Here is a 26,281-nt window from a genome sequence, read left to right as displayed (position 1 = left end):
GGTCATAAGGTCAACAGATCACCTTATGACATCATAAGGAGAGTCAAATCTAAACGGCATGTTTTCAGACACATTTCCTGAAAGATGGAGGTGGAGAAAAAGACAGAAGATGGTCTTTTGTCAAAGTTTGGGGGGTTCTAGTTCTCACTGGGGGCACATATTTATGTTGACAAGACATTAAAAGGTGCAATTTGCAAAATATGGGACCTTTAAACAACTAATTTAACAATTGTGAGTAAAAAGGGGTCATTGTGGGTACATATACATAGGGTAAATTAAAATAAATCAAAGTAAATTCTAATTTTATGATTTGGAGAATGCAAACAAAACAAGAAGCAGACGAGCAGGAGATTCAGTAAAAGCATGTAAAATGTCAGCTTTTTAATTGCATGGGGTTGGATTTTTTTAACAGACCTCTAGAGACCAGTCAGATGTATGCTACAGATTTCCCTTTCTTAAAGGCCTTCACAGCTCTGATGTACAGCAGCCCCTGCTTGGGTAACAATAAAACTGTGTCAGAACAGGAACTGGTTTAGGTAATTAAAGGTCAGCCTACCACACGCATTTCAAGCATCCTTCAATATCATTCACAAAAGGAAAAATGTTCTTGAATATACACAAAAAAGCCCCATTACTAATTACAGACATCAAGTCAATGACAGGTTTTAGTTTCTCCGCAGTCTGGACAAACTTCATTTTACTAGTCGAGGTTATTTTATACCCCAGCTAATTAAATTACAATAAATCAAACGAAAGTCCTACAAGAATTATTAGAACAACACAAACATAAATTCTTCTTTTCTATTATTCTTAGGAGACAACCCGTCAGGTATTTGGATCCTTTTTGTACTTGGCATTAACTTAGCACGTTGTATTGTTTCAAAATGCTTTAACATTTGAAGGTACTTTGATACAGAGTCTGGGAGGTATTGTAGAGGGCAAAAAACTACACATGAATTATTCAATTGAGAGCACAAATTAGTTTTATGTTTTCTCTCAATGTCACCTCCATCAACTGTAAATGTTTACATAGTTGTCTGGTCTGTAGATAAGGGTTGATACTCATTAAGTCTTCCGTCTGGGTTCATTGACAGTCTGAACACAACACAGCATCACAGTTTTTCTGGAAGATCCATCCTTTAATTACACATTGAAACAGGACTGTGTCATCATCTCAAAGGCCTTTTGTGTGCACATTTTTAACAAGTAAGAATACAAAGGAATCTATTGAACACATCAATAACTTATATTGTTAACATAGTTCTCAATTATTTAATCTTGGCATTCAATCAAACTATGCAAAGGGTTAGGGTTGACAAAACCAAATGAATTTACTTCACCATCATTTAGACAGATTTTACCTTTATAAAATAAGTCAGGTTATAGACAGTATAATGCTTATCTCTGCATTATTATGGCCTCACAGGAACCTCGCTGCAGAATCTTAAAGCTGACAACAAGTTTAATTGATTTCCTAAACCACGGATAGAAAAAGGCATAGATCACGGGATTAAAAGTGGAGTTACAATAGAAGAGCCAAACCTGAGGTGATACACCTTCAATTAAGGTATCCTGTCCTACTATAGAAGGACCGTAGAATGGAAAGAGACAAAGTAAAAACACTACAAGGGTTATACCAAGAGTTCTAGCAGCCCTCATCTCAGATTTCTTAACAGTCACAGCATTTGATTTAACAGATGAAATTTGAGACCGCATGGCACGAGCCTGTGACACAGCCACCACAAACACTCTCATATAGAGAACAATGATAACAGTAACAGGGCCGAAAAAGGTGAGAAGCACGTCTACTGCACCTGAAATGTAGCTTACGATAATTACACATTGTTGATGGCAGGAATTAGAGAAATCTATTTGTGACAAGTGATCTTTCAATATTATAAGGCTGTAGATAACAGAACAGAGCCAACACAGACACAGACAGATTCTAACTCTGCTTGGTGTTATCATGGAAGAATAGCGCAAAGGGTCACAAATAGCCACATAGCGGTCCACCGATATGAGCACCATGTTCCCAACAGAGGCAGAGGTGAGGATGAAGCTCACCAGGTATGAAATAGCACATGTGATTGTATTCAGAAACCCACAAGACTGCAGGACGATGATTGTGACTGGCATCGCTACGAGGCCCACCAGCAGGTCAGACACAGCCAGGGAGAGGAGGATGAGATTGGTGGGGGTGTGGAGCTGCCTGGAGGGGGAGATTATGATTAGTGCCTCACATCAGTTGTTGTCAGACAACAAATAGAGCATGGAAAGTGAACTAATATTTACTTTTACAGACACAGCAACATGAAAACCACACTCTACATCGCCTACATGATTAAAAAAAGCTCTATAATATCAATCAGCTACACAATATCTCAACTAATTATTGCTCAATCTTAGGTTTTTAAAACACAGAAAGCACAATCAAAAACATTGTGTAGAGGGTGGACTAAGAGCTTAAATCAATCTTTTTAGCATAAAGTTGAATTACTGAGATCTCTGGTCCATTTCGTAAAGCAAGTTTTTTAAAACAAGCAAACATAGTTAAAGCAGGATAAAAACATGGACATTGTTTAGCATGAAACAAACAAAACCTCCATCTATAACCTTAACATGTGCACAGTATTAGCTGTCATATTTCAAGAAATGTGTCTGTGCCTGAAATGCGAGATGGAGATGATGACCAACAAGTTGAGCAGCACAGTGAGCAGAGTGATACAGTAGAGCAGTGTGCTGATGAGCACGGCCTTGGGAGTACCAGACATTGACCTGCAGGAGGTGTTAAGGGGAAGGATACAGAGATCATCTGCTTCCAGTGTCTCCCCCATCACCAGAGATAGTGATTGTGGGTCTGAACAAGGAGCTGCTGAGGTCTGCTGCTGCAGCCCTCAGATTAATTTACTCATGAGATCAGATATTTATTCTATATCTTCTTCATTTCCATCATCTCTTCTGTCACCCTCCCTCCTTCTCCGCCTCTTGTTCCTCCCCAAACATCCTCCCATCACCTTGTTTTTTCCCCAGAGCTCCTAATCATCAACTCTGCCATTTCATCATTCACTCCTAAACTTCATTTCTGTCCTGCAACTGATGATCATTTTCATTATAGATTAATTGGCCAAGTAAGATCTATCAAATGTTTGGCAGTTTTTCCTGAAAATGTACTTAATTGGTCAATTCGCATACCGGCCCAACAGATCCACAGATGACGCCATAAATCACCTGCTTGACACAGCCCTGGCCCACCTGGACACCAGGAGGGGAAACTATGTGAGAATGGAACTTTTACACCTGCACCATTGAGTGTGTTCTGGGTGGGAGCATCACCACCTGGATGGGCAGCAGCACCAAGCAGGACTTCTTGGCCCTGAGGAGGGTGGTCCGCTCGGCTGAGCGCACCATCGGAACCACCCTCCCCAACCTGCAGCAGCGCTGCAGGTCAAAGGCCAGGAAGATTGCGAGGGAGCCCACCAACCCCAGCCACAGACTGTTTTCTCTGCTGCCGTCAGGTCGGCGTTACCGCTGCCTGAAGGCTAACACAGAGAAGATGAGGAGGAGCTTCTTCCCTCAGGCCGTCCACCTGCTTAACCTGAAACAACAGACTTTATAGACAGTCTATTCACAACCTGCAATACTTCGGCATACTTGTATATACACCCATATTCTACACAGGTTTCAGACTTTGATTTATGTATTTATTTATTCTATCTTTATGTGTGTGTGTATATATATATTTATATACATATATATATAAATCTATATATACGTTATGTCTCGTTGTGTTTGTTAATTTGTCTAAGTTCACTCGTGTCTAGACTTCCTGTTTCATTTTGAAAACTAAAACTCTCCTCTCGTTTCAGGCTCTTGACTTGTGTGACCTTGTGTGTTTCCTGTCTTTGTGATCATCTGACCCGCCCTGATTGTTTCCACCTGTTCCCCATTACCCTGTGTGTAAATAGTCTGCATCTCCCTTTGTCCTGTGCCAGATTGTCTTGTTTTGTCGAACGTCACGGTCTTTCTAGTAATCAAGCCTAGCCATTGTATCCCACGCTAAAAGTTTTGTAAGTATCTTGTCTTTTGTGTGTATTAAAGAGTTATGATCTGTTTAAGAGTGCCTTGCGTCATGTATTTGGGTCCCTCCTGTTTCTGAGCCCCAGTGCTTAATAGTACAATCTGGCCAGACATGGACCAAGCCGATGTGAGCTCTTTTAAGACAGCTCTGTCAACTGAGGGCTCCAAGCTTTTCCAGCATGAGGAGCAGTTTGGAACCATCCACCGCGGGGTGAAGGATCTGGCCGACCGCCAGGGGGACTTCCAAGTGTCGGTGACGGCGCAGGTGCAACACCTGACGGATCAACTCCACCACGTTCTCACACAGCTGGAGGCTGCACCTCTTTCCCCAGCGGCGCCATCAACCACGGTTCCACCAGCCGACGCCCCACCGACCCCGTCACCTTTCCTGTCAGCTCCACGCCTCGCCTCACCTGAAAGGTTTTCAGGGAACTCAGGTGACTGCAGAACATTCATTGTGCAGTGCGATTTGCATTTTAAACTGAACTCTACCTTGTATACCACCGACCAGGCCAAGGTGGCGTTTATGATCTCACACCTGGCTGGCATGGGCCACAGCGGAGTGGGCCCAGCAGGCTCCTATCTGCCAGGACATAAAACTGTTTCAGGGCACATTGAGTCGTATTTTCAACCACACCTCTCCAGCGAGGGAGGCTTCAAGAGCCCTTCTTCAGCGCAAGCAGGGGATGGGTTCTGTGGTGGACTATTCCATTGGTTTCCGCACACTAGCTGCCGACTGCGGCTGGAATGCACCGGCGCTGGTTGACGCCTTCTTTAATGGACTCACGGAGCCAATTAAGGACCAGCTGCCTCCGTTCGAGCTTCCCACAGAACTGGAGGTCCTCATAGACATGGCTACCCGGGTGGACAACCGTTTAAGGGCCCGGGTGGGAGAGCGACGCCGGGCTTCCAGCCAACCTGTTGGCTACCCGGGGCTCTCTTTTAAGCCATTGGAGTCCCAGAGAGCGGCACTGATATCACCCCAGCCATCTGGAAGGAAGGCACCACCGGCAGGCGGAGAGGAGCCTATGCAACTGGGACGGACCAAGCTCAGCCCGGAAGAGAGACGGCGACGACGCTCAGAGGGGGCCTGCTTTTACTGCGGGCAGCAGGGCCACCTTTTGACGCCGTGCCCGTTAAAAGACAGGGCTCACCAGGCGTGAGGAGGGAACTGGTGAGCCATTTTTCGAACAATGACTATCCTCCTCGCACGCTGTCCAAGGTAAGTCTTGAAGTCAGTAAAGGGTCCAGAGACCAGGAGACGCTCATTGACTCAGTGGCTGATGAGAGTCTTATGGACTGGTCTCTGGTCAGGGAACTCCAGATAAAGACTATTCCCCTTGCCCAGCCCGTCAGTGCGAGTGCTCTGGATGGGCGGGTGGGCACCATACCGAACTAATGCACTTCCACTTATTTGACTCAGCACAGCACCCCTTAGTTCTGGGATACCCATGGCTCCAGAAACACAACCCCCACGTAGACTGGAAATCAGGATGGATTCAAGGCTGAGGGGAGGAATGCAGGCGGTGCCAATCTGATTTTATCTCCATGGTTAGGAACTCCAAATCAGATTCAGTAATGGACCCCGCTGAATACCCCGACCTTGCCAAAGTTCCCAAGTGCTATAGGGATCTTAGGGAGGTATTTAGCAAGAAGTGGGCCACATCTCTGCCTCCCCACAGACCTTATGATTGTGCCATTGAACTGCTTCCCGGCGCACCCATCCCCAAGGGGCGGCTGTACTCCATCTCTGGACCTGAAAGAATGGCCATGGATGAGTACATTGCTTCGTCCTTGCAGGCTGGGATTATCCGACCATCCTCATCACCCGCTGGAGGAGGATTCTTTTTTGTGGGGAAAAAGGAAGGTACCCTAAGACCATGTATAGACTATAGTCCCCTCAATGCCATAACTGTGAAGAACTGCTACCCACTTCCATTATTGTCCTCCGCCTTTGAGTTGTTGCAACAGGCCATCGTATTCACCAAGTTAGACCTTCGCAACGCTTATAAAACGGGTTTTAATACTCCAACGTGTCATTACGAGTACTTGGTGATGCCTTTTGGCCTCATGAACGCCCCAGCGGTGTTCCAGGCGTTCATCAATGAGGTGTTGAGGGAATTTCTGAATGTCTATGTGTTTGTTTATTTGGATGATATTCTCATCTTTTCCCCTGATTTAGACTCACACCAAGCTCATGTCAGGCTAGTCTTGTCTCGTCTGTTACAGCACCAGTTGTTTGTAAAGGCAGAAAAATGTGAGTTCCACGTCACGGCTAACCAAATGCGCATGGACCCTGACAAGGTTAGTGCCGTCGCCAATTGGCCCACACCAGGTAATCGAAAGAAGGTACAACAGTTTATGGGTTTTGCCAATTTTTATCGGAGGTTCATTAAGAATTTCAGTTCTGTCGCTGCTCCTTTGCATGCTCTCACCTCACCTCTCAAACAGCCATTCGAGTGGAACCCACTGGCCGAGGAGGCTGGCTTTTAAACGCCTGAAGCAGGCCTTCACCACGGCTCCGATCCTCACTGTTCCTGATCCGCAACGGCAGTTTGTGGTGGAGGTCGACGCCTCCAACGAGGGGGTGGGAGCCATCCTGTCACAGAGGTCTGCAGCGGATGGACCTCTCCCGGAAACTAATTCCGGCCGAGAGGAACTATGACGTGGGCAACCAGGAACTGCTGGCCGTGAAAACTGCCCTGGAGGAGTGGCGACACTGGCTGGAGGGAGTGGAACAGCCATTTCTAGTCTGGACGGACCATAAGAACTTAGAATACGTCAGGAAAGCCAAGAGGCTGACCCACCCACCCCAGCCACAGACTGTTTTCTCTGCTGCCGTCAGGTCGGCGTTACCGCTGCCTGAGGGCTAACACAGAGAAGATGAGGAGGAGCTTATATATATATATGTGTATGTGTGTATGTGTATGTATATATGTGTGTGTATGTGTATGTGTATATGTGTGTGTGTACATATATATATATATATATATCTTGTGTTTTCTACTCTTATTGTTTCACTTTGTGTGTTATTTTATATTTATTTGATCTATTATTGTTTCAGTCTGGAACAGGCACTCAAAACATTTCACTGAACATTATACTGTGTATAACTGTGTATGTGACAAATAAAGGTCTTGAATCTTGAGGTTATTTTATACCCCAGCTAATTAAATTACAATAAATCAAACGAAAGTCCTACAAGAATTATTAGAACAACACAAACATAAATTCTTCTTTTCTATTATATTTTGGTGAGAACCCGTCAGGTATTTGGATCCTTTTTGTACTTGGCATTAACTTAGCACGTTGTATTGTTTCAAAATGCTTTAACATTTGAAGGTACTTTGATACAGAGTCTGGGAGGTATCGTAGAGGGCATTTAACTACACATGAATTATTCAATTGAGAGCACAAATTAGTTTTATGTTTTCTCTCAATGTCACCTCCATCAACTGTAAATGTTGTTTACATAGTTGTCTGGTCTGTAGATAAGGGTTGATACTCATTAAGCCTTCCGTCTGGGTTCATTGACAGTCTGAACACAACACAGCATCACAGTTTTTCTGGAAAATCCATCCTTTAATTACACATTGAAACAGGACTGTGTCATCATCTCAAAGGCCTTTTGTGTGCACATTTTTAACAAGTAAGAATACAAAGGAATCTATTGAACACATCAATAACTTATATTGTTAACATAGTTCTCAATTATTCAATCAAACTATGCAAAGGGTTAGGGTTGACAAAACCAAATGAATTTACTTCACCATCAATTAGACAGATTTTACCTTTATAAAATCAAGTCAGGTTATAGACAGTATAATGCTTATCTCTACGCTATTATGGCCTCACAGGATCCTGGCTGCAGTATCTGAAGGCTGACAACAAGTTTAATCGATTTTCTAAACCACGGATAGAAAAAGGCGTAGATCACAGGATTAAAAGTGGAGTTACAATAGAAGAGCCAAACCTGAGCTGATACACCTTCAAGTGAGGTATCCTGTCCTACTATAGAAGGACCAAAGTATGGAAAGAGACAAAGTAAAAACACTACAAGGGTTATACCAAGAGTTCTAGCAGCCCTCATCTCAGATTTCTTAACAGTCACAGTATTTGATTTAACAGATGAAATTTGAGACCGTATGGCACGAGCCTGTGACACAGCCACCACAAACACTCTCACATAGAGAACAATGATAACAGTAACAGGGCCGAAAAAGGTGAGAAGCACGTCTACTGCCCCTGAAATGTAGTTTATGATAACTACACATTGCTGATGGCAGGAATTAGAGAAATCTATTTGTGACAAGTGATCTTTCAATATTATAAGGTTGTAGATAACAGAACAGAGCCAACACAGACACAGACAGATTCTAACTCTGCTTGGTGTTATCATGGAAGAATAGCGCAAAGGGTCACAAATAGCCACATAGCGGTCCACCGATATGAGCACCATGTTCCCAACAGAGGCAGAGGTGAGGATGAAGCTCACCAGGTATGAAAAAGCACATGTGATTGTACCCACAAACCCACAGGACTGCAGGATGATGAATACCGCTGGCATCACAATGAGGCCCACCAGCAGGTCAGACACAGCCAGGGAGAGGAGGATGAGATTGGTGGGGGTGTGGAGCTGCCTGGAGGGAGAGATTATGATTAGTGCCTCACATCAGGTGCAAATGAGTTTGGATCACATCAGTTGTTGTGAGACAACAAATAGAGCATGGAAAATAAACTAATATTTACTTTTACAGACACAGCAACATGAAAACCACACTCTACATATCCTACATGATTAAAAAAAGCTCTTTAATATCAGCTACACAATATCTCACACAAAGCACAATCAAAAACATTGTATAGAGGGTGGACTAAGAGCTTGAATCGATCTTTTTAGCATAAAGTTGAAGTACTGAGATCTCTGGCCCATTTCGTAAAGCAACTTTTTTAAAACAAGCAAACATAGTTAAAGCAGGATAAAAACATGTACATTGTTTAGCATGAAACAAACAAAACCTCCATCTATAACCTTAACATGTGCACAGTATTAGCTGTCATATTTCAAGAAATGTGTCTGTGCCTGAAATGCGAGATGGAGATGATGACCAACAAGTTGAGCAGCACAGTGAGCAGAGTGATACAGTAGAGCAGTGTGCTGATGAGCACGGCCTTAGGAGTACCAGACATTGACCTGCAGGAGGTGTTAAGGGGAAGGATACAGAGATCATCTGCTTCCAGTGTCTCCCCCATCACCAGAGATAGTGATTGTGGGTCTGAACAAGGAGCTGCTGAGGTCTGCTGCTGCAGCCCTCAGATTAATTTACTCGTGAGATCAGATATTTATTCCATATCTTCTTCATTTCCATCATCTCTTCTGTCACCCTCCCTCCTTCTCCGCCTCTTGTTCCTCCCCAAACATCCTCCCATCACCTTGTTTTTTCCCCAGAGCTCCTAATCATCAACTCTGCCATTTCATCATTCACTCCTAAACTTCATTTCTGTCCTGCAACTGATGATCATTTTCATTATAGATTAATTGGCCAAGTAAGATCTATCAAATGTTTGGCAGTTTTTCCTGAAAATGTACTTAATTGGTCAATTCGCATACCGGCCCAACAGATCCACAGATGACGCCATAAATCACCTGCTTGACACAGCCCTGGCCCACCTGGACACCAGGAGGGGAAACTATGTGAGAATGGAACTTTTACACCTGCACCATTGAGTGTGTTCTGGGTGGGAGCATCACCACCTGGATGGGCAGCAGCACCAAGCAGGACTTCTTGGCCCTGAGGAGGGTGGTCCGCTCGGCTGAGCGCACCATCAGAACCACCCTCCCCAACCTGCAGCAGCGCTGCAGGTCAAAGGCCAGGAAGATTGCGAGGGAGCCCACCAACCCCAGCCACAGACTGTTTTCTCTGCTGCCGTCAGGTCGGCGTTACCGCTACCTGAAGGCTAACACAGAGAAGATGAGGAGGAGCTTCTTTCCTCAGGCCGTCCGCCTGCTTAACCTGAAACAACAGACTTTATAGACAGTCTATTCACAACCTGCAATACTTTGGCATACTTGTATATACACCCATATTCTACACAGGTTTCAGACTTTCATTTATGTATTTATTTATTCTATCTTTATATGTGTGTGTGTGTGTGTATATATATATATATATATATATATATATATATATATTTATTTTGTGTTTTCTACTAAGTATTTGGATCCTTTTTGTACTTGGCATTAACTTAGCACGTTGTATTGTTTCAAAATGCTTTAACATTTGAAGGTACTTTGATACAGAGTCTGGGAGGTATCATAGAGGGCAAAAAACTACACATGAATTATTCAATTGAGAGCACAAATAATTTTTATGTTTTCTCTCAATGTCACCTCCATCAACTGTAAATGTTGTTTAAATAGTTGTCTGGTCTGTAGATAAGGGTTGATACTCATTAAGCCTTCCGTCTGGGTTCATTGACAGTCTGAATACAACACAGCATCTCAGTTTTTCTGGAAAATCCATCCTTTAATTACACATTGAAACAGGACTGTGTCATCATCTCAAAGGCCTTTTGTGTGCACATTTTTAACAAGTAAGAATACAAAGGAACCTGTTGAACACATCAATAACTTATATTGTTAACATAGTTCTCAATTCCTTTAATCTTGGCATTCAATCAAACTATGCAAAGGGTTAGGGTTGACAAAACCAAATGAATTTACTTCACCATCAATTAGACAGATTTTACCTTTATAAAATAAGTCAGGTTATAGACAGTATAATGCTTATCTCTGCATTATTATGGCCTCACAGGATCCTGGCTGCAGAATCTTAAAGCTGACAACAAGTTTAATTGATTTTCTAAACCACGGATAGAAAAAGGCGTAGATCACAGGATTAAAAGTGGAGTTACAATAGAAGAGCCAAACCTGAGGTGATACACCTTCAATTAAGGTATCCTGTCCTACTATAGAAGGACCGTAGTATGGACAGAGACAAAATAAAAACACTAGAAGGGTTATACCAAGAGTTCTAGCAGCCCTCATCTCAGATTTCTTAACAGTCACAGCATTTGATTTAACAGATGAAATTTGAGACCGCATGGCACGAGCCTGTGACACAGCCACCACAAACACTCTCACATAGAGAACAATGATAACAGTAACAGGGCCGAAAAAGGTGAGAAGCAAGTCTACTGCCCCTGAAATGTAGTTTATGATAACTACACATTGCTGATGGCAGGAATTAGACAAATCTATTTTTAATAAGTGAACGTTCAATGTTATAAGGCTGTAGATAACAGAACAGAGCCAACACAGACACAGACAGATTCTAACTCTGCTTGGTGTTATCATGGAAGAATAGCGCAAAGGGTCACAAATAGCCACATAGCGGTCCACCGATATGAGCACCATGTTCCCAACAGAGGCAGACATGACGATGAAGCTCACCAGGTATGAAAAGGCACATGTGATTGTACCCTGAAATCCACAAGACTGCAGGATGATGATTGTGACTGGCATCACTACGAGGCCCACCAGCAGGTCAGACACAGCCAGGGAGAGGAGGATGAGATTGGTGGGGGTGTGGAGCTGCCTGGAGGGGGAGATTATGATTAGTGCCTCACATCAGTTGTTGTCAGACAACAAATAGAGCATGGAAAGTGAACTAATATTTACTTTTACAGACACAGCAACATGAAAACCACACTCTACATCGCCTACATGATTAAAAAAAGCTTTATAATATCAATCAGCTACGTAATATCTCAACTAATTATTGCTCAATCTTAGGTTTTTAAAACACAGAAAGCACAATCAAAAACATTGTGTAGAGGGTGGACTAAGAGCTTGAATCGATCTTTTTAGCATAAAGTTGAATTACTGAGATCTCTGGCACATTTCGTAAAGCAACTTTTTTTGAAACAAGCAAACATAGTTAAAGTAGGTTAAAAACATGGACATTGTTTAGCATGAAACAAACAAAACCTCCATCTATAACCTTAACATGTGCACAGTATTAGCTGTCATATTTCAAGAAATGTGTCTGTGCCTGAAATGGGAGATGGAGATGACAACCAACAAGTTGAGCAGCACAGTGAGCAGAGTGATACAGTAGAGCAGTGTGCTGATGAGCACGGCCTTGGGAGTACCAGACATTGACCTGCAGGAGATGTTAAGGGGAAGGATACAGAGATCATCTGCTTCCAGTGTCTCCCCCATCACCAGAGATAGTGATTGTGGGTCTGAACAAGGAGCTGCTGAGGTCTGCTGCTGCAGCCCTCAGATTAATTTACTCGTGAGATCAGATATTTATTCCATATCTTCTTCATTTCCATCATCTCTTCTGTCACCCTCCCTCCTTCTCCCCCTCTTGTTCCTCCCCAAACATCCTCCCATCACCTTGTTTTTTTCCCCAGAGCTCCTAATCATCAACTCTGCCATTTCATCATTCACTCCTAAACTTCATTTCTGTCCTGCAACTGATGATCATTTTCATTATAGATTAATTGGCCAAGTAAGATCTATCAAATGTTTGGCAGTTTTTCCTGAAAATTCACTTAATTGATCATCAAAATAGCTGCACTGTTTTCTGTCAAAGGGTCACAAATAGCCACATAGCGGTCCACCGATATGAGCACCATGTTCCCAACAGAGGCAGAGATGAGGATGAAGCTCACCAAGTATGAAAAAGCACATGTGATTGTACCCACAAACCCACAGGACTGCAGGCCAATGAATGCCGCTGGCATCACAATGAGGCCCACCAGCAGGTCAGACACAGCCAGGGAGAGGAGGATGAGATTGGTGGGGGTGTGGAGCTGCCTGGAGGGAGAGATTATGATTAGTGCCTCACATCAGTTGTTGTGAGACAACAGATAGAGCATGGAAAGTGAACTAATATTTACTTTTACAGACACAGCATGACATGAAAACCACAATCTACATAGCCCACATGATTGAAAAAAGCTCTTTAATATCAGCTACACAATATCTCAACTACTTACTGCAGCAGTTTGGTGGTATGATAATGAATGAAGTGAAAATGCTGAGATCTCTGGCTCAATCTTAGGTTTTTAAAACACAGAAAGCACAATCAAAACCATTGTGATTATTGGCCAAGTAAGATCTATCAAATGTTTGGCATTTTTTCCTGAAAATGGACTTAATTGATCATCAAAATAGCTGCACTGTTTTCTGTCTTTCTAAAAATCTATTAAAGGTCCGATATTCTGTTAATTTTCAAGTTCATACTTGTATTTGTATTCCTACGACAACAGGTTTACGTGGTTATTATTTTTCTCATAGCAGACATGGCAGCTGCAGCTGAGTTCAGCGTCTGTCTTAACGCTCCGTTTTAGAGGAACAGAACAATGTGCTGCTTCGTTCTCACCTTTGACATCTTCGTGTCACTGAGAGCTGCTGTAGTGAAGAAAAAAACAATGGCGGACAGCGAGGTGGAGTCAGGAGGTTTTCAGTGGGCAAGGACAATCAGGTCTGGAGGAGGTCATAAGGTCAACAGATCACCTTATGACATCATAAGGAGAGTCAAATCTAAACGGCATGTTTTCAGACACATTTCCTGAAAGATGGAGGTGGAGAAAAAGACAGAAGATGGTCTTTTGTCAAAGTTTGGGGGGCTCTAGGCTCACTGGGGGCACATATTTATGTTGACAAGACATTAAAAAGTGCAATTTGCAAAATATGGGACCTTTAAACAACCAATTTAACAATTGTGAGTAAAAAGGGGTCATTGTGGGTAATAATGGGGCTTTTTTGTGTATATTCAAGAACATTTTTCCTTTTGTGAATGATATTAAAGGATGCTTGAAATGCGTGTGGTAGGCTGACCTTTAATTACCTAAACCAGTTCCTGTTCTGACACAGTTTTATTGTTACCCAAGCAGGGGCTGCTGTACATCAGAGCTGTGAAGGCCTTTAAGAAAGGGAAATCTGTAGCATACATCTGACTGGTCTCTAGAGGTCTGTTAAAAAAATCCAACCCCATGCAATTAAAAAGCTGACATTTTACATGCTTTTACTGAATCTCCTGCTCGTCTGCTTCTTGTTTTGTTTGCATTCTCCAAATCATAAAATTAGAATTTACTTTGATTTATTTTAATTTACCTTATGTATACAGTGGGGCAAAAAAGTATTTAGTCAGCCACCAATTGTGCAAGTTCTCCCACTTAAAAAGATGAGAGAGGCCTGTAATTTTCATCATAGGTACACTTCAACTATGAGAGACAGAATGGGGGGAAAGAATCCAGGAAATCACATTGTAGGATTTTTAATGAATTAATTGGTAAATTCCTCGGTAAAATAAGTATTTGGTCACCTACAAACAAGCAAGATTTCTGGCTCTCACAGACCTGTAACTTCTTCTTTAAGAGGCTCCTCTGTCCTCCACTCGTTACCTGTATTAACGGCACTTGTTTGAACTCGTTATCAGTATAAAAGACACCTGTCCACAACCTCAAACAGTCACACTCCAAACTCCACTATGGTCAAGACCAAAGAGCTGTCAAAAGACACCAGAAACAAAATTGTAGACCTGCACCAGGCTGGGAAGACTGAATCTGCAATAGGTAAGCAGCTTGGTGTGAAGAAATCAACTGTGGGAGCAATTATTAGAAAATGGAAGATATACAAGATCACTGATAATCTCCCTCGATCTGGGGCTCCACGCATGATCTCACCCCGTGGGGTCAAAATGATCACAAGAACGGTGAGCAAAAATCCCAGAACCACACAGGGGGAGCTAGTGAATGACCTGCAGAGAGCTGGGACCAAAGTAACAAAGGCTACCATCAGTAACACACTACGCCGCCAGGGACTCAAATCCTGCAGTGCCAGAGGTGTCCCCCTGCTTAAGCCAGTACATGTCCAGGCCCATCTGAAGTTTGCTAGAGAGCATTTGGATGATCCAGAAGAGGATTGGGAGAATATCATATGGTCAGATGAAACCAAAATAGAACTTTTAGGTAAAAACTCAACTTGTCGTGTTTGGAGGAGAAAGAATGCTGAGTTGCATCCAAAGAACACCATACCTACTGTGAAGCATGGGGGTGGAAACATCATGTTTTGGGGCTGTTTTTCTGCAAAGGGACCAGGACGACTGATCCGTGTAAAGGAAAGAATGAATGGGGCCATGTATCGTGAGATTTTGAGTGAAAACCTCCTTCCATCAGCAAGGGCATTGAAGATGAAACGTGGCTGGGTCTTTCAGCATGACAATGATCCCAAACACACCGCCCAGCCAACGAAGGAGTGGCTTCGTAAGAAGCATTTCAAGGTCCTGGAGTGGCCTAGCCAGTCTCCAGATCTCAACCCCATAGAAAATCTTTGGAGGGAGTTGAAAGTCCGTGTTGCCCAGCGACAGCCCCAAAACATCACTGCTCTAGAGGAGATCTGCATGGAGGAATGGGCCAAAATACCAGCAACAGTGTGTGAAAACCTTGTGAAGACTTACAGAAAACGTTTAACCTCTGTCATTGCCAACAAAGGGTATATAACAAAGTATTGAGATGAACTTTTGTTATTGACCAAATACTTATTTTCCACCATAATTTGCAAATAATTTCTTTAAAATCAGACAATGTGATTTTCTGGATTTTTTTTTTTCTCATTTTGTCTCTCATAGTTGAGGTATACCTATGATGAAAATTGCAGGCCTCTCTCATCTGTTTAAGTGGGAGAACTTGCACAATTGGTGGCTGACTAAATACTTTTTTGCCCCACTGTATACATAGGATAAATTAAAATAAATCAAAGTAAATTCTAATTTTATGATTTGGAGAATGCAAACAAAACAAGAAGCAGGCGAGTAGGAAATTCAGTAAAAGCATGTAAAATGTCAGCTTTTTAATTGCATGGGGTTGGATTTTTTTAACAGACCTCTAGAGACCAGTCAGATGTATGCTACAGATTTCCCTTTCTTAAAGGCCTTCACAGCTCTGATGTACAGCAGCCCCTGCTTGGGTAACAATAAAACTGTGTCAGAACAGGAACTGGTTTAGGTAATTAAAGATCAGCCTACCACACGCATTTCAAGCATCCTTTAATATCATTCACAAAAGGAAAAATGTTCTTGAATATACACAAAAAAGCCCCATTACTAATTACAGACATCAAGTCAATGACAGGTTTTAGTTTCTCCGCAGTCTGGACAAACTTCATTTTACTAGTCGAGGCTATTTTATACCCCAGCTAATTAAATTACAATAAATCAAACAAAAGTCCTACAAGAATTATTAGAACAACACAAACATAAATTCTTCTTTTCTATTGTATTTTGGTGAGAACCCGTCAGGTATTTGGATCCTTTTTGTACTTGGCATTAACTTCGCACGTTGTATTGTTTCAAAATGCTTTAACATTTGAAGGTACTTTGATACAGAGTCTGGGAGGTATCATAGAGGGCAAAAAACTACACATGAATTATTCAATTGAGAGCACAAATTAGTTTTATGTTTTCTCTCAATGTCACCTCCATCAACTGTAAATGTTGTTTACATTGTTGTCTGGTCTGTAGATAAGGGTTGATACTCATTAAGCCTTCCGTCTGGGTTCATTGACAGTCTGAACACAACACAGCATCACAGTTTTTCTGGAAAATCCATCCTTTAATTATACATTGAAACAGGACTGTGTCATCATCTCAAAGGCCTTTTGTGTGCACATTTTTAACAAGTAAGAATACAAAGGAATCTACTGAACACATCAATAACTTATATTGTTAACATAGTTCTCAATTATTTAATCTTGGCATTCAATCAAACTATGCAAAGGGTTAGGGTTGACAAAACCAAATGAATTTACTTCACCATCAATTAGACAGATTTTACCTTTATAAAATAAGTCAGGTTATAGACAGTATAATGCTTATCTCTGCATTATTATGGACTCACAGGAACCTCGCTGCAGAATCTTAAAGCTGACAACAAGTTTAATTGATTTCCTAAACCACGGATAGAAAAAGGCATAGATCACAGGATTAAAAGTGGAGTTACAATAGAAGAGCCAAAGCTGAGGTGATACACCTTCAATTAAGGTATCCTGTCCTACTATAGAAGGACCGTAGTATGGAAAGAGACAAAGTAAAAACACTAGAAGGGTTATACCAAGAGTTCTAGCAGCCCTCATCTCAGATTTCTTAACAGTCACAGCATTTGATTTAACAGATGAAATTTGAGACCGCATGGCACGAGCCTGTGACACAGCCACCACAAACACTCTCATATAGAGAACAATGATAACAGTAACAGGGCCGAAAAAGGAGAGAAGCAAGTCTACTGCCCCTGAAATGTAGCTTACGATAATTACACATTGTTGATGGCAGGAATTAGAGAAATCTATTTGAGAGAAGTGAATGTTCAGTATTATAAGGCTGTAGATAACAGAACAGAGCCAACACAGACACAGACAGATTCTAACTCTGCTTGGTGTTATCATGGAAGAATAGCGCAAAGGGTCACAAATAGCCACATAGCGGTCCACCGATATGAGCACCATGTTCCCAACAGAGGCAGAGGTGAGGATGACGCTCACCAGGTATGAAATAGCACATGTGATTGTATTCAGAAACCCACAAGACTGCAGGACGATGATTGTGACTGGCATCGCTACGAGGCCCACCAGCAGGTCAGACACAGCCAGGGAGAGGAGGATGAGATTGGTGGGGGTGTGGAGCTGCCTGGAGGGGGAGATTATGATTAGTGCCTCACATCAGTTGTTGTCAGACAACAAATAGAGCATGGAAAGTGAACTAATATTTACTTTTACAGACACAGCAACATGAAAACCACACTCTACATCGCCTACATGATTAAAAAAAGCTTTATAATATCAATCAGCTACACAATATCTCAACTAATTATTGCTCAATCTTAGGTTTTTAAAACACAGAAAGCACAATCAAAAACATTGTATAGAGGGTGGACTAAGAGCTTAAATCGATCTTTTTAGCATAAAGTTGAATTACTGAGATCTCTGGTCCATTTCGTAAAGCAAGTTTTTTAAAACAAGCAAACATAGTTAAAGCAGGTTAAAAACATGGACATTGTTTAGCATGAAACAAACAAAACCTCCATCTATAACCTTAACATGTGCACAGTATTAGCTGTCATATTTCAAGAAATGTGTCTGTGCCTGAAATGCGAGATGGAGATGATGACCAACAAGTTGAGCAGCACAGTGAGCAGAGTGATACAGTAGAGCAGTGTGCTGATGAGCACGGCCTTGGGAGTACCAGACATTGACCTGCAGGAGGTGTTAAGGGGAAGGATACAGAGATCATCTGCTTCCAGTGTCTCCCCCATCACCAGAGATAGTGATTGTGGGTCTGAACAAGGAGCTGCTGAGGTCTGCTGCTGCAGCCCTCAGATTAATTTACTCATGAGATCAGATATTTATTCCATATCTTCTTCATTTCCATCATCTCTTCTGTCACCCTCCCTCCTTCTCCCCCTCTTGTTCCTCCCCAAACATCCTCCCATCACCTTGTTTTTTTCCCCCAGAGCTCCTAATCATCAACTCTGCCATTTCATCATTCACTCCTAAACTTCATTTCTGTCCTGCAACTGATGATCATTTTCATGATAGATTAATTGGCCAAGTAAGATCTATCAAATGTTTGGCAGTTTTTCCTGAAAATGTACTTAATTGGTCAATTCGCATACCGGCCCAACAGATCCACAGATGACGCCATAAATCACCTGCTTGACACAGCCCTGGCCCACCTGGACACCAGGAGGGGAAACTATGTGAGAATGGAACTTTTACACCTGCACCATTGAGTGTGTTCTGGGTGGGAGCATCACCACCTGGATGGGCAGCAGCACCAAGCAGGACTTCTTGGCCCTGTGGAGGGTGGTCCGCTCGGCTGAGCGCACCATCAGAACCACCCTCCCCAACCTGGAGGACATTTACCAGCAGTGCTGCAGGTCAAAGGCCAGGAAGATTGCGAGGGAGCCCACCCACCCCAGCCACAGACTGTTACCGCTGCCTGAAGGCTAACACAGAGAGGATGAGGAGGAGCTTCTTCCCTCAGGCCGTCCGCCTGCTTAACCTGAAACAACAGACTTTATAGACAGTCTATTCACAACCTGCAATACTTCGGCATACTTGTATATACACCCATATTCTAGGTTTCAGACTTTGATTTATGTATTTATTTATTCTATCTTTATATGTGTGTGTGTATATATATATTTATATACATATATATATATAAATCTATATATACGTTATGTCTCGTTGTGTTTGTTAATTTGTCTAAGTTCACTCGTGTCTAGACTTCCTGTTTCATTTTGAAAACTAAAACTCTCCTCTCGTTTCAGGCTCTTGACTTGTGTGACCTTGTGTGTTTCCTGTCTTTGTGATCATCTGACCCACCCTGATTGTTTCCACCTGTTCCCCATTACCCTGTGTGTAAATAGTCTGCATCTCCCTTTGTCCTGTGCCAGATTGTCTTGTTTTGTCGAACGTCACGGTCTTTCTAGTAATCAAGCCTAGCCATTGTATCCCACGCTAAAAGTTTTGTAAGTATCTTGTCTTTTGTGTGTATTAAAGAGTTATGATCTGTTTAAGAGTGCCTTGCGTCATGTATTTGGGTCCCTCCTGTTTCTGAGCCCCAGTGCTTAATAGTACAATCTGGCCAGACATGGACCAAGCCGATGTGAGCTCTTTTAAGACAGCTCTGTCAACTGAGGGCTCCAAGCTTTTCCAGCATGAGGAGCAGTTTGGAACCATCCACCGCGGGGTGAAGGATCTGGCCGACCGCCAGGGGGACTTCCAAGTGTCGGTGACGGCGCAGGTGCAACACCTGACGGATCAACTCCACCACGTTCTCACACAGCTGGAGGCTGCACCTCTTTCCCCAGCGGCGCCATCAACCACGGTTCCACCAGCCGACGCCCCACCGACCCCGTCACATTTCCTGTCAGCTCCACGCCTCGCCTCACCTGAAAGGTTTTCAGGGAACTCAGGTGACTGCAGAACATTCATTGTGCAGTGCGATTTGCATTTTAAACTGAACTCCACCTTGTATACCACCGACCAGGCCAAGGTGGCGTTTATGATCTCACACCTGGCTGGCATGGGCTACAGCGGAGTGGGCCCACGCTAAAAGTTTTGTAAGTATCTTGTCTTGTGTGTATTAAAGAGTTATGATCTGTCTAACAGTGCCTTGCGTCGTGTATTTGGGTCCCTCCTGTTTCTGAGCCCCAGTGCTTAATAATATATAAATACACTGAACAAAAATATAAATGCAACACTTGTTTTTGCTCCCATTTTTCATGAGCTGAACTCAAAGATCTAAAACATTTTCTATATACAAAAAACAACGATTTCTGTCAAATATTGTTCATAAATCTGTGTTAGTGAGCACTTCTCCTTTGCCGAGATAATCCATCCCACCTCACAGGTGTGGCATATCAAGATGCTGATTAGACAGCATGATTATTGCACAGGTGTGCCTTAGGCTGGCCACAATAAAAGGCCACTCTAAAATGTTCAGTTTTATCACACAGCACAATGCCACAGATGATTTTGAGGGAGCGTGCAATTGGCATGCTGACTACAGGAATGTCCACCAGAGCTGTTGCCCGTGAATGGAATGTTCATTTCTCTACCATAAGCCTTCTCCAAAGGCATTTCAGACAAATTGGCAGTACATCCAACCGGCCTCACAACCGCAGACCACGTGTAACCACACCAGCCCAGGACCTCCACATCCAGCATGTTCACCTCCAAGATCGTCTGAGACCAGCCACCCGGACAGCTGCTGCAACAATCGATTTGCATAACCAAAGAATTTCTGCACAAACTGTCAGAAACCGTCTCAGGGAAGCTCATCTGCATGCTTGTCGTCCTCATCAGGGTCTCGACCTGACTGCAGTTCATCGTCGTAACCGACTTGAGTGGGCAAATGCTCACATTTGATGGCGTCTGGCACGTTGGAGAGGTGTTCTCTTCATGGATGAATCCCGGTTTTCACTGTTCAGGGCAGATGGGAGACAGCGTGTGTGGCGTGGTGTGGGTGAGCGGTTTGCTGATGTCAACGTTGTGGATCGAGTGGCCCATGGTGGCGGTGGGGTTATGTTATGGACAACGAACACAGGTGCATTTTATTGATGGCATTTTGAATGCACAGAGATACCGTGACCAGATCCTGAGGCCCATTATTGTGCCATTCATCCACGACCATCACCTCATGTTGCAGCATGATGATGCACGGCCCCATGTTGCAAGGATCTGTACACAATTCCTGGAAGCTGAAAACATCCCAGTTCTTGCATGGCCAGCATGCTCACCGGACATGTCACCCATTGAGCATGTTTGGGATGCTCTGGATCGGCGTATACGACAGCGTGTTCCAGTTCCTGCCAATATCCAGCAACTTGGCACAGCCATTGAAGAGGAGTGGACCAACATTCCACAGGCCACAATCAACAACCTAATCAACTCTATGCGAAGGAGATGTGTTGCACTGTGTGAGGAAAATGGTGGTCATCCCAGATACTGACTGGTTTTCTGCCCCCCCCCAATAAAGCAAGACTGCACATTTTAGGGTGGCCTTTTATTATGGCCAGCCTAAGGCACACCTGTGCAATAATCATGCTGTCTAATCAGCATCTTGATATGCCACATCTGTGAGGTGGGATGGATTATCTCGGCAAAGGAGAAGTGCTCACTAACACAGATTTAGACAGATTTGTGAACAATATTTGACAGAAATGGTATTTTTTTGTATATAGAAAATGTTTTAGATCTTTGAGTTCAGCTCATAAAATATGGGAGCAAAAACAAAAGTGTTGCGTTTATATTTTTGTTCAGTGTATATATATCTATATATATCGTGTTTTCTACTCTTATTGTTTCACTTTGTTATTTTATCTATTATTGTTTCAGTCTGGAACAGGCACTCAAAACATTTCACTAAACATTATACTGTGTATAATGTGTATGTGACAAATAAAGGTCTTGAATCTTGAGGTTATTTTATACCCCAGCTAATTAAATTACAATAAATCAAACGAAAGTCCTACAAGAATTATTAGAACAACACAAACATAAATTCTTCTTTTCTATTATATTTTGGAGAGACCCTGTCAGGTATTTGGATCCTTTTTGTACTTGGCATTAACTTAGCACGTTGTATTGGTTCAAAATGCTTTAACATTTGAAGGTACTTTGATACAGAGTCTGGGAGGTATCGTAGAGGGCATTTAACTACACATGAATTATTCAATTGAGAGCACAAATTATTTTTATTTTTTCTCTCAATGTCACCTCCATCAACTGTAAATGTTGTTTACATAGTTGTTTAGTCTGTAGATAAGGGTTGATACTCATTAAGCCTTCCGTCTGGGTTCATTGACAGTCTGAACACAACACAGCATCACAGTTTTTCTGGAAGATCCATCCTTTAATTACACATTGAAACAGGACTGTGTCATCATCTCAAAGGCCTTTTGTGTGCACATTTTTAACAAGTAAGAATACAAAGGAATCTACTGAACACATCAATAACTTATATTGTTAACATAGTTCTCAATTATTTAATCTTGGCATTCAATCAAACTATGCAAAGGGTTAGGGTTGACAAAACCAAATGAATTTACTTCACCATCAATTAGACAGATTTTAGCTTTATAAAATAAGTCAGGTTATAGACAGTATAATGCTTATCTCTGCATTATTATGGCCTCACAGGATCCTGGCTGCAGAATCTTAAAGCTGACAACAAGTTTAATTGATTTTCTAAACCACGGGTAGAAAAAGGCGTAGATCACAGGATTAAAAGTGGAGTTACAATACAAGAGCCAAAGCTGAGCTGATACACCTTCACCTACGGTATCCTGTCCTACTATAGAAGGACCGTAGTATGGAAAGAGACAAATTAAAAACACTACAAGGGTTATACCAAGAGTTCTAGCAGCCCTCATCTCAGATTTCTTAAAAGTCACAGTATTTGATTTAACAGATGAAATTTGAGACCGCATGGCACGAGCCTGTGACACAGCCACCACAAACACTCTCATATAGAGAACAATGATAACAGTAACAGGGCCGAAAAAGGTGAGAATCAAGTCTACTGCCCCTGAAATGTAGTTTATGATAACTACACATTGTTGATGGCAGGAATTAGACAAATCTATTTTTAATAAGTGATCTTTCAGTATTATAAGGCTGTAGATAACAGAACAGAGCCAACACAGACACAGACAGATTCTAACTCTGCTTGGTGTTATCATGGAAGAATAGCGCAAAGGGTCACAAATAGCCACATAGCGGTCCACCGATATGAGCACCATGTTCCCAACAGAGGCAGAGATGAGGATGAAGCTCACCAGGTATGAAAAAGCACATGTGATTGTACCCATAAACCCACAAGACTGCAGGACAATGAATGCCGCTGGCATCACAATGAGGCCCACCAGCAGGTCAGACACAGCCAGGGAGAGGAGGATGAGATTGGTGGGGGTGTGGAGCTGCCTGGAGGGGGAGATTATGATTAGTGCCTCACATCAGGTGCAAATGAGTTTGGATCACATCAGTTGTTGTGAGACAACAAATAGAGCATGGAAAATAAACTAATATTTACTTTTACAGACACAGCAACATGAAAACCACACTCTACATATCCTACATGATTAAAAAAAGCTCTTTAATATCAGCTCCACAATATCTCAACTACTTACTGCAGCAGTTTGGTGGTATGATAATGAATGAAGTGAAAATACTGAGATCTCTGGCTCAATCTTAGGTTTTTAAAACACAGAAAGCACAATCAAAAACATTGTATAGAGGGTGGACTAAGAGCTTAAATCGATCTTTTTAGCATAAAGTTGAAGTACTGAGATCTCTGGCCCATTAAGTAAAGCAAGTTTTTTAAAACAAGCAAACATAGTTAAAGCAGGATAAAAACATGGACATTGTTTAGCATGAAACAAGCAAAACCTCCATCTATAACCTTAACATGTGCACAGTATTAGCTGTCATATTTCAAGAAATGTGTCTGTGCCTGAAATGCGAGATGGAGATGACAACCAACAAGTTGAGCAGCACAGTGAGCAGAGTGATACAGTAGAGCAGTGTGCTGATGAGCACGGCCTTGGGAGTACCAGACATTGACCTGCAGGAGGTGTTAAGGGGAAGGATACAGAGATCATCTGCTTCCAGTGTCTCCCCCATCACCAGAGATAGTGATTGTGGGTCTGAACAAGGAGCTGCTGAGGTCTGCTGCTGCAGCCCTCAGATTAATTTACTCATGAGATCAGATATTTATTCCATATCTTCTTCATTTCCATCATGTCTTCTGTCACCCTCCCTCCTTCTCCGCCTCTTGTTCCTCCCCAAACATCCTCCCATCACCTTGTTTTTTTCCCCAGAGCTCCTAATCATCAACTCTGCCATTTCATCATTCACTCCTAAACTTCATTTCTGTCTTGCAACTGATGATCATTTTCATTATAGATTAATTGGCCAAGTAAGATCTATCAAATGTTTGGCAGTTTTTCCTGAAAATTCACTTAATTGATCATCAAAATAGCTGCACTGTTTTCTGTCAAAGGGTCACAAATAGCCACATAGCGGTCCACCGATATGAGCACCATGTTCCCAACAGAGGCAGAGATGAGGATGAAGCTCACCAAGTATGAAGAAGCACATGTGATTGTACCCACAAACCCACAGGACTGCAGGGCAATGAATGCCGGTGGCATCACAATGAGGCCCACCAGCAGGTCAGACACAGCCAGGGAGAGGAGGATGAGATTGGTGGGGGTGTGGAGCTGCCTGGAGGGGGAGATTATGATTAGTGCCTCACATCAGTTGTTGTGAGACAACAGATAGAGCATGGAAAGTGAACTAATATTTACTTTTACAGACACAGCATGACATGAAAACCACAATCTACATAGCCCACATGATTGAAAAAAGCTCTTTAATATCAGCTACACAATATCTCAACTACTTATTGCAGCAGTTTGGTGGTATGATAATGAATGAAGTGAAAATGCTGAGATCTCTGGCTCAATCTTAGGTTTTTAAAACACAGAAAGCACAATCAAAACCATTGTGATTATTGGCCAAGTAAGATCTATCAAATGTTTGGCAGTTTTTCCTGAAAATTCACTTAATTGATCATCAAAATAGCTGCACTGTTTTCTGTCTTTCTAAAAATCTATTAAAGGTCCGATATTCAGTTAATTTTCAAGTTCATACTTGTATTTGTATTCCTACGACAACAGGTTTACGTGGTTATTATTTTTCTCATAGCAGACATGGCAGCTGCAGCTGAGTTCAGCGTCTGTCTTAACGCTCTGTTTTAGAGGAACAGAACAATGTGCTGCTTCGCTCTCACCTTTGACATCTTTGTGTCACTGAGAGCTGCTGTAGTGAAGAAAAAAACAATGGCGGACAGCGAGGTGGAGTCAGGAGGTTTTCAGTGGGCGAGGACAATCAGGTCTGGAGGAGGTCATAAGGTCAACAGATCACCTTATGACATCATAAGGAGAGTCAAATCTAAACGGCATGTTTTCAGACACATTTCCTGAAAGATGGAGGTGGAGAAAAGGACAGAAGATGGTCTTTTGTCAAAGTTTGGGGGGTTCTAGGCTCACTGGGGGCACATATTTATGTTGACAAGACATTAAAAGGTGCAATTTGCAAAATATGGGACCTTTAAACAACCAATTTAACAATTGTGAGTAAAAAGGGGTCATTGTGGGTACATACAGTGGGGCAAAAAAGTATTTAGTCAGCCACCAATTGTGCAAGTTCTCCCACTTAAACAGTTGAGAGAGGCCTGTAATTTTCATCATAGGTATACCTCAACTATGAGAGACAAAATGAGAAAAAAAAAATCCAGAAAATCACATTGTCTGATTTTTAAAGAAATTATTTGTAAATTATGGTGGAAAATAAGTATTTGGTCAATAACAAAAGTTAATCTCAGTACTTTGTTATATACCCTTTGTTGGCAATGACAGAGGTTAAACGTTTTCTGTAAGTCTTCACAAGGTTTTCACACACTGTTGCTGGTATTTTGGCCCATTCCTCCATGCAGATCTCCTCTAGAGCAGTGATGTTTTGGGGCGGTCGCTGGGCAACACGGACTTTCAACTCCCTCCAAAGATTTTCTATGGGGTTGAGATCTGGAGACTGGCTAGGCCACTCCAGGACCTTGAAATGCTT

General features: G+C 42.4%; 4 protein-coding genes and 1 pseudogene across 4 annotated transcripts; all 5 read right to left on the bottom strand.

The window, feature by feature from the left end:
• Positions 1-1,398: 1,398 nt before the first annotated feature.
• LOC139202994 (trace amine-associated receptor 13c-like) lies at positions 1,399-4,789 on the bottom strand (annotated as a pseudogene).
• Positions 4,790-7,912: 3,123 nt separating this feature from the next.
• LOC139202703 (trace amine-associated receptor 13c-like) lies at positions 7,913-9,330 on the bottom strand. Its single transcript, XM_070832260.1, has 2 exons — positions 9,161-9,330; positions 7,913-8,717 (listed from the first exon to the last, which is right to left on the bottom strand). The coding sequence occupies exons 1-2, from the start codon at positions 9,328-9,330 to the stop codon at positions 7,913-7,915; spliced, it is 975 nt and encodes a 324-aa protein (XP_070688361.1).
• Positions 9,331-10,864: 1,534 nt separating this feature from the next.
• LOC139202702 (trace amine-associated receptor 1-like) lies at positions 10,865-12,301 on the bottom strand. The gene is made up of 2 exons (XM_070832259.1): positions 12,132-12,301; positions 10,865-11,675 (listed from the first exon to the last, which is right to left on the bottom strand). Exons 1-2 carry the CDS (start codon positions 12,299-12,301, stop codon positions 10,865-10,867), a joined length of 981 nt encoding a protein of 326 aa, XP_070688360.1.
• Positions 12,302-16,963: 4,662 nt separating this feature from the next.
• LOC139202701 (trace amine-associated receptor 1-like) lies at positions 16,964-18,399 on the bottom strand. The gene is made up of 2 exons (XM_070832258.1): positions 18,230-18,399; positions 16,964-17,774 (listed from the first exon to the last, which is right to left on the bottom strand). Exons 1-2 carry the CDS (start codon positions 18,397-18,399, stop codon positions 16,964-16,966), a joined length of 981 nt encoding a protein of 326 aa, XP_070688359.1.
• Positions 18,400-22,767: 4,368 nt separating this feature from the next.
• Positions 22,768-24,277, bottom strand: LOC139202700 (trace amine-associated receptor 9-like). The gene is made up of 2 exons (XM_070832257.1): positions 24,108-24,277; positions 22,768-23,578 (listed from the first exon to the last, which is right to left on the bottom strand). Exons 1-2 carry the CDS (start codon positions 24,275-24,277, stop codon positions 22,768-22,770), a joined length of 981 nt encoding a protein of 326 aa, XP_070688358.1.
• Between the last annotated feature and the right edge of the window lie 2,004 nt (positions 24,278-26,281).

This window comes from Pempheris klunzingeri, chromosome 6, assembly GCF_042242105.1.
Source record: "Pempheris klunzingeri isolate RE-2024b chromosome 6, fPemKlu1.hap1, whole genome shotgun sequence".
NCBI lineage: Eukaryota > Metazoa > Chordata > Actinopteri > Acropomatiformes > Pempheridae > Pempheris > Pempheris klunzingeri.
Note: the sequence above shows the minus strand (reverse complement) of the source record. Positions and strands in the feature narration are given on the sequence as shown.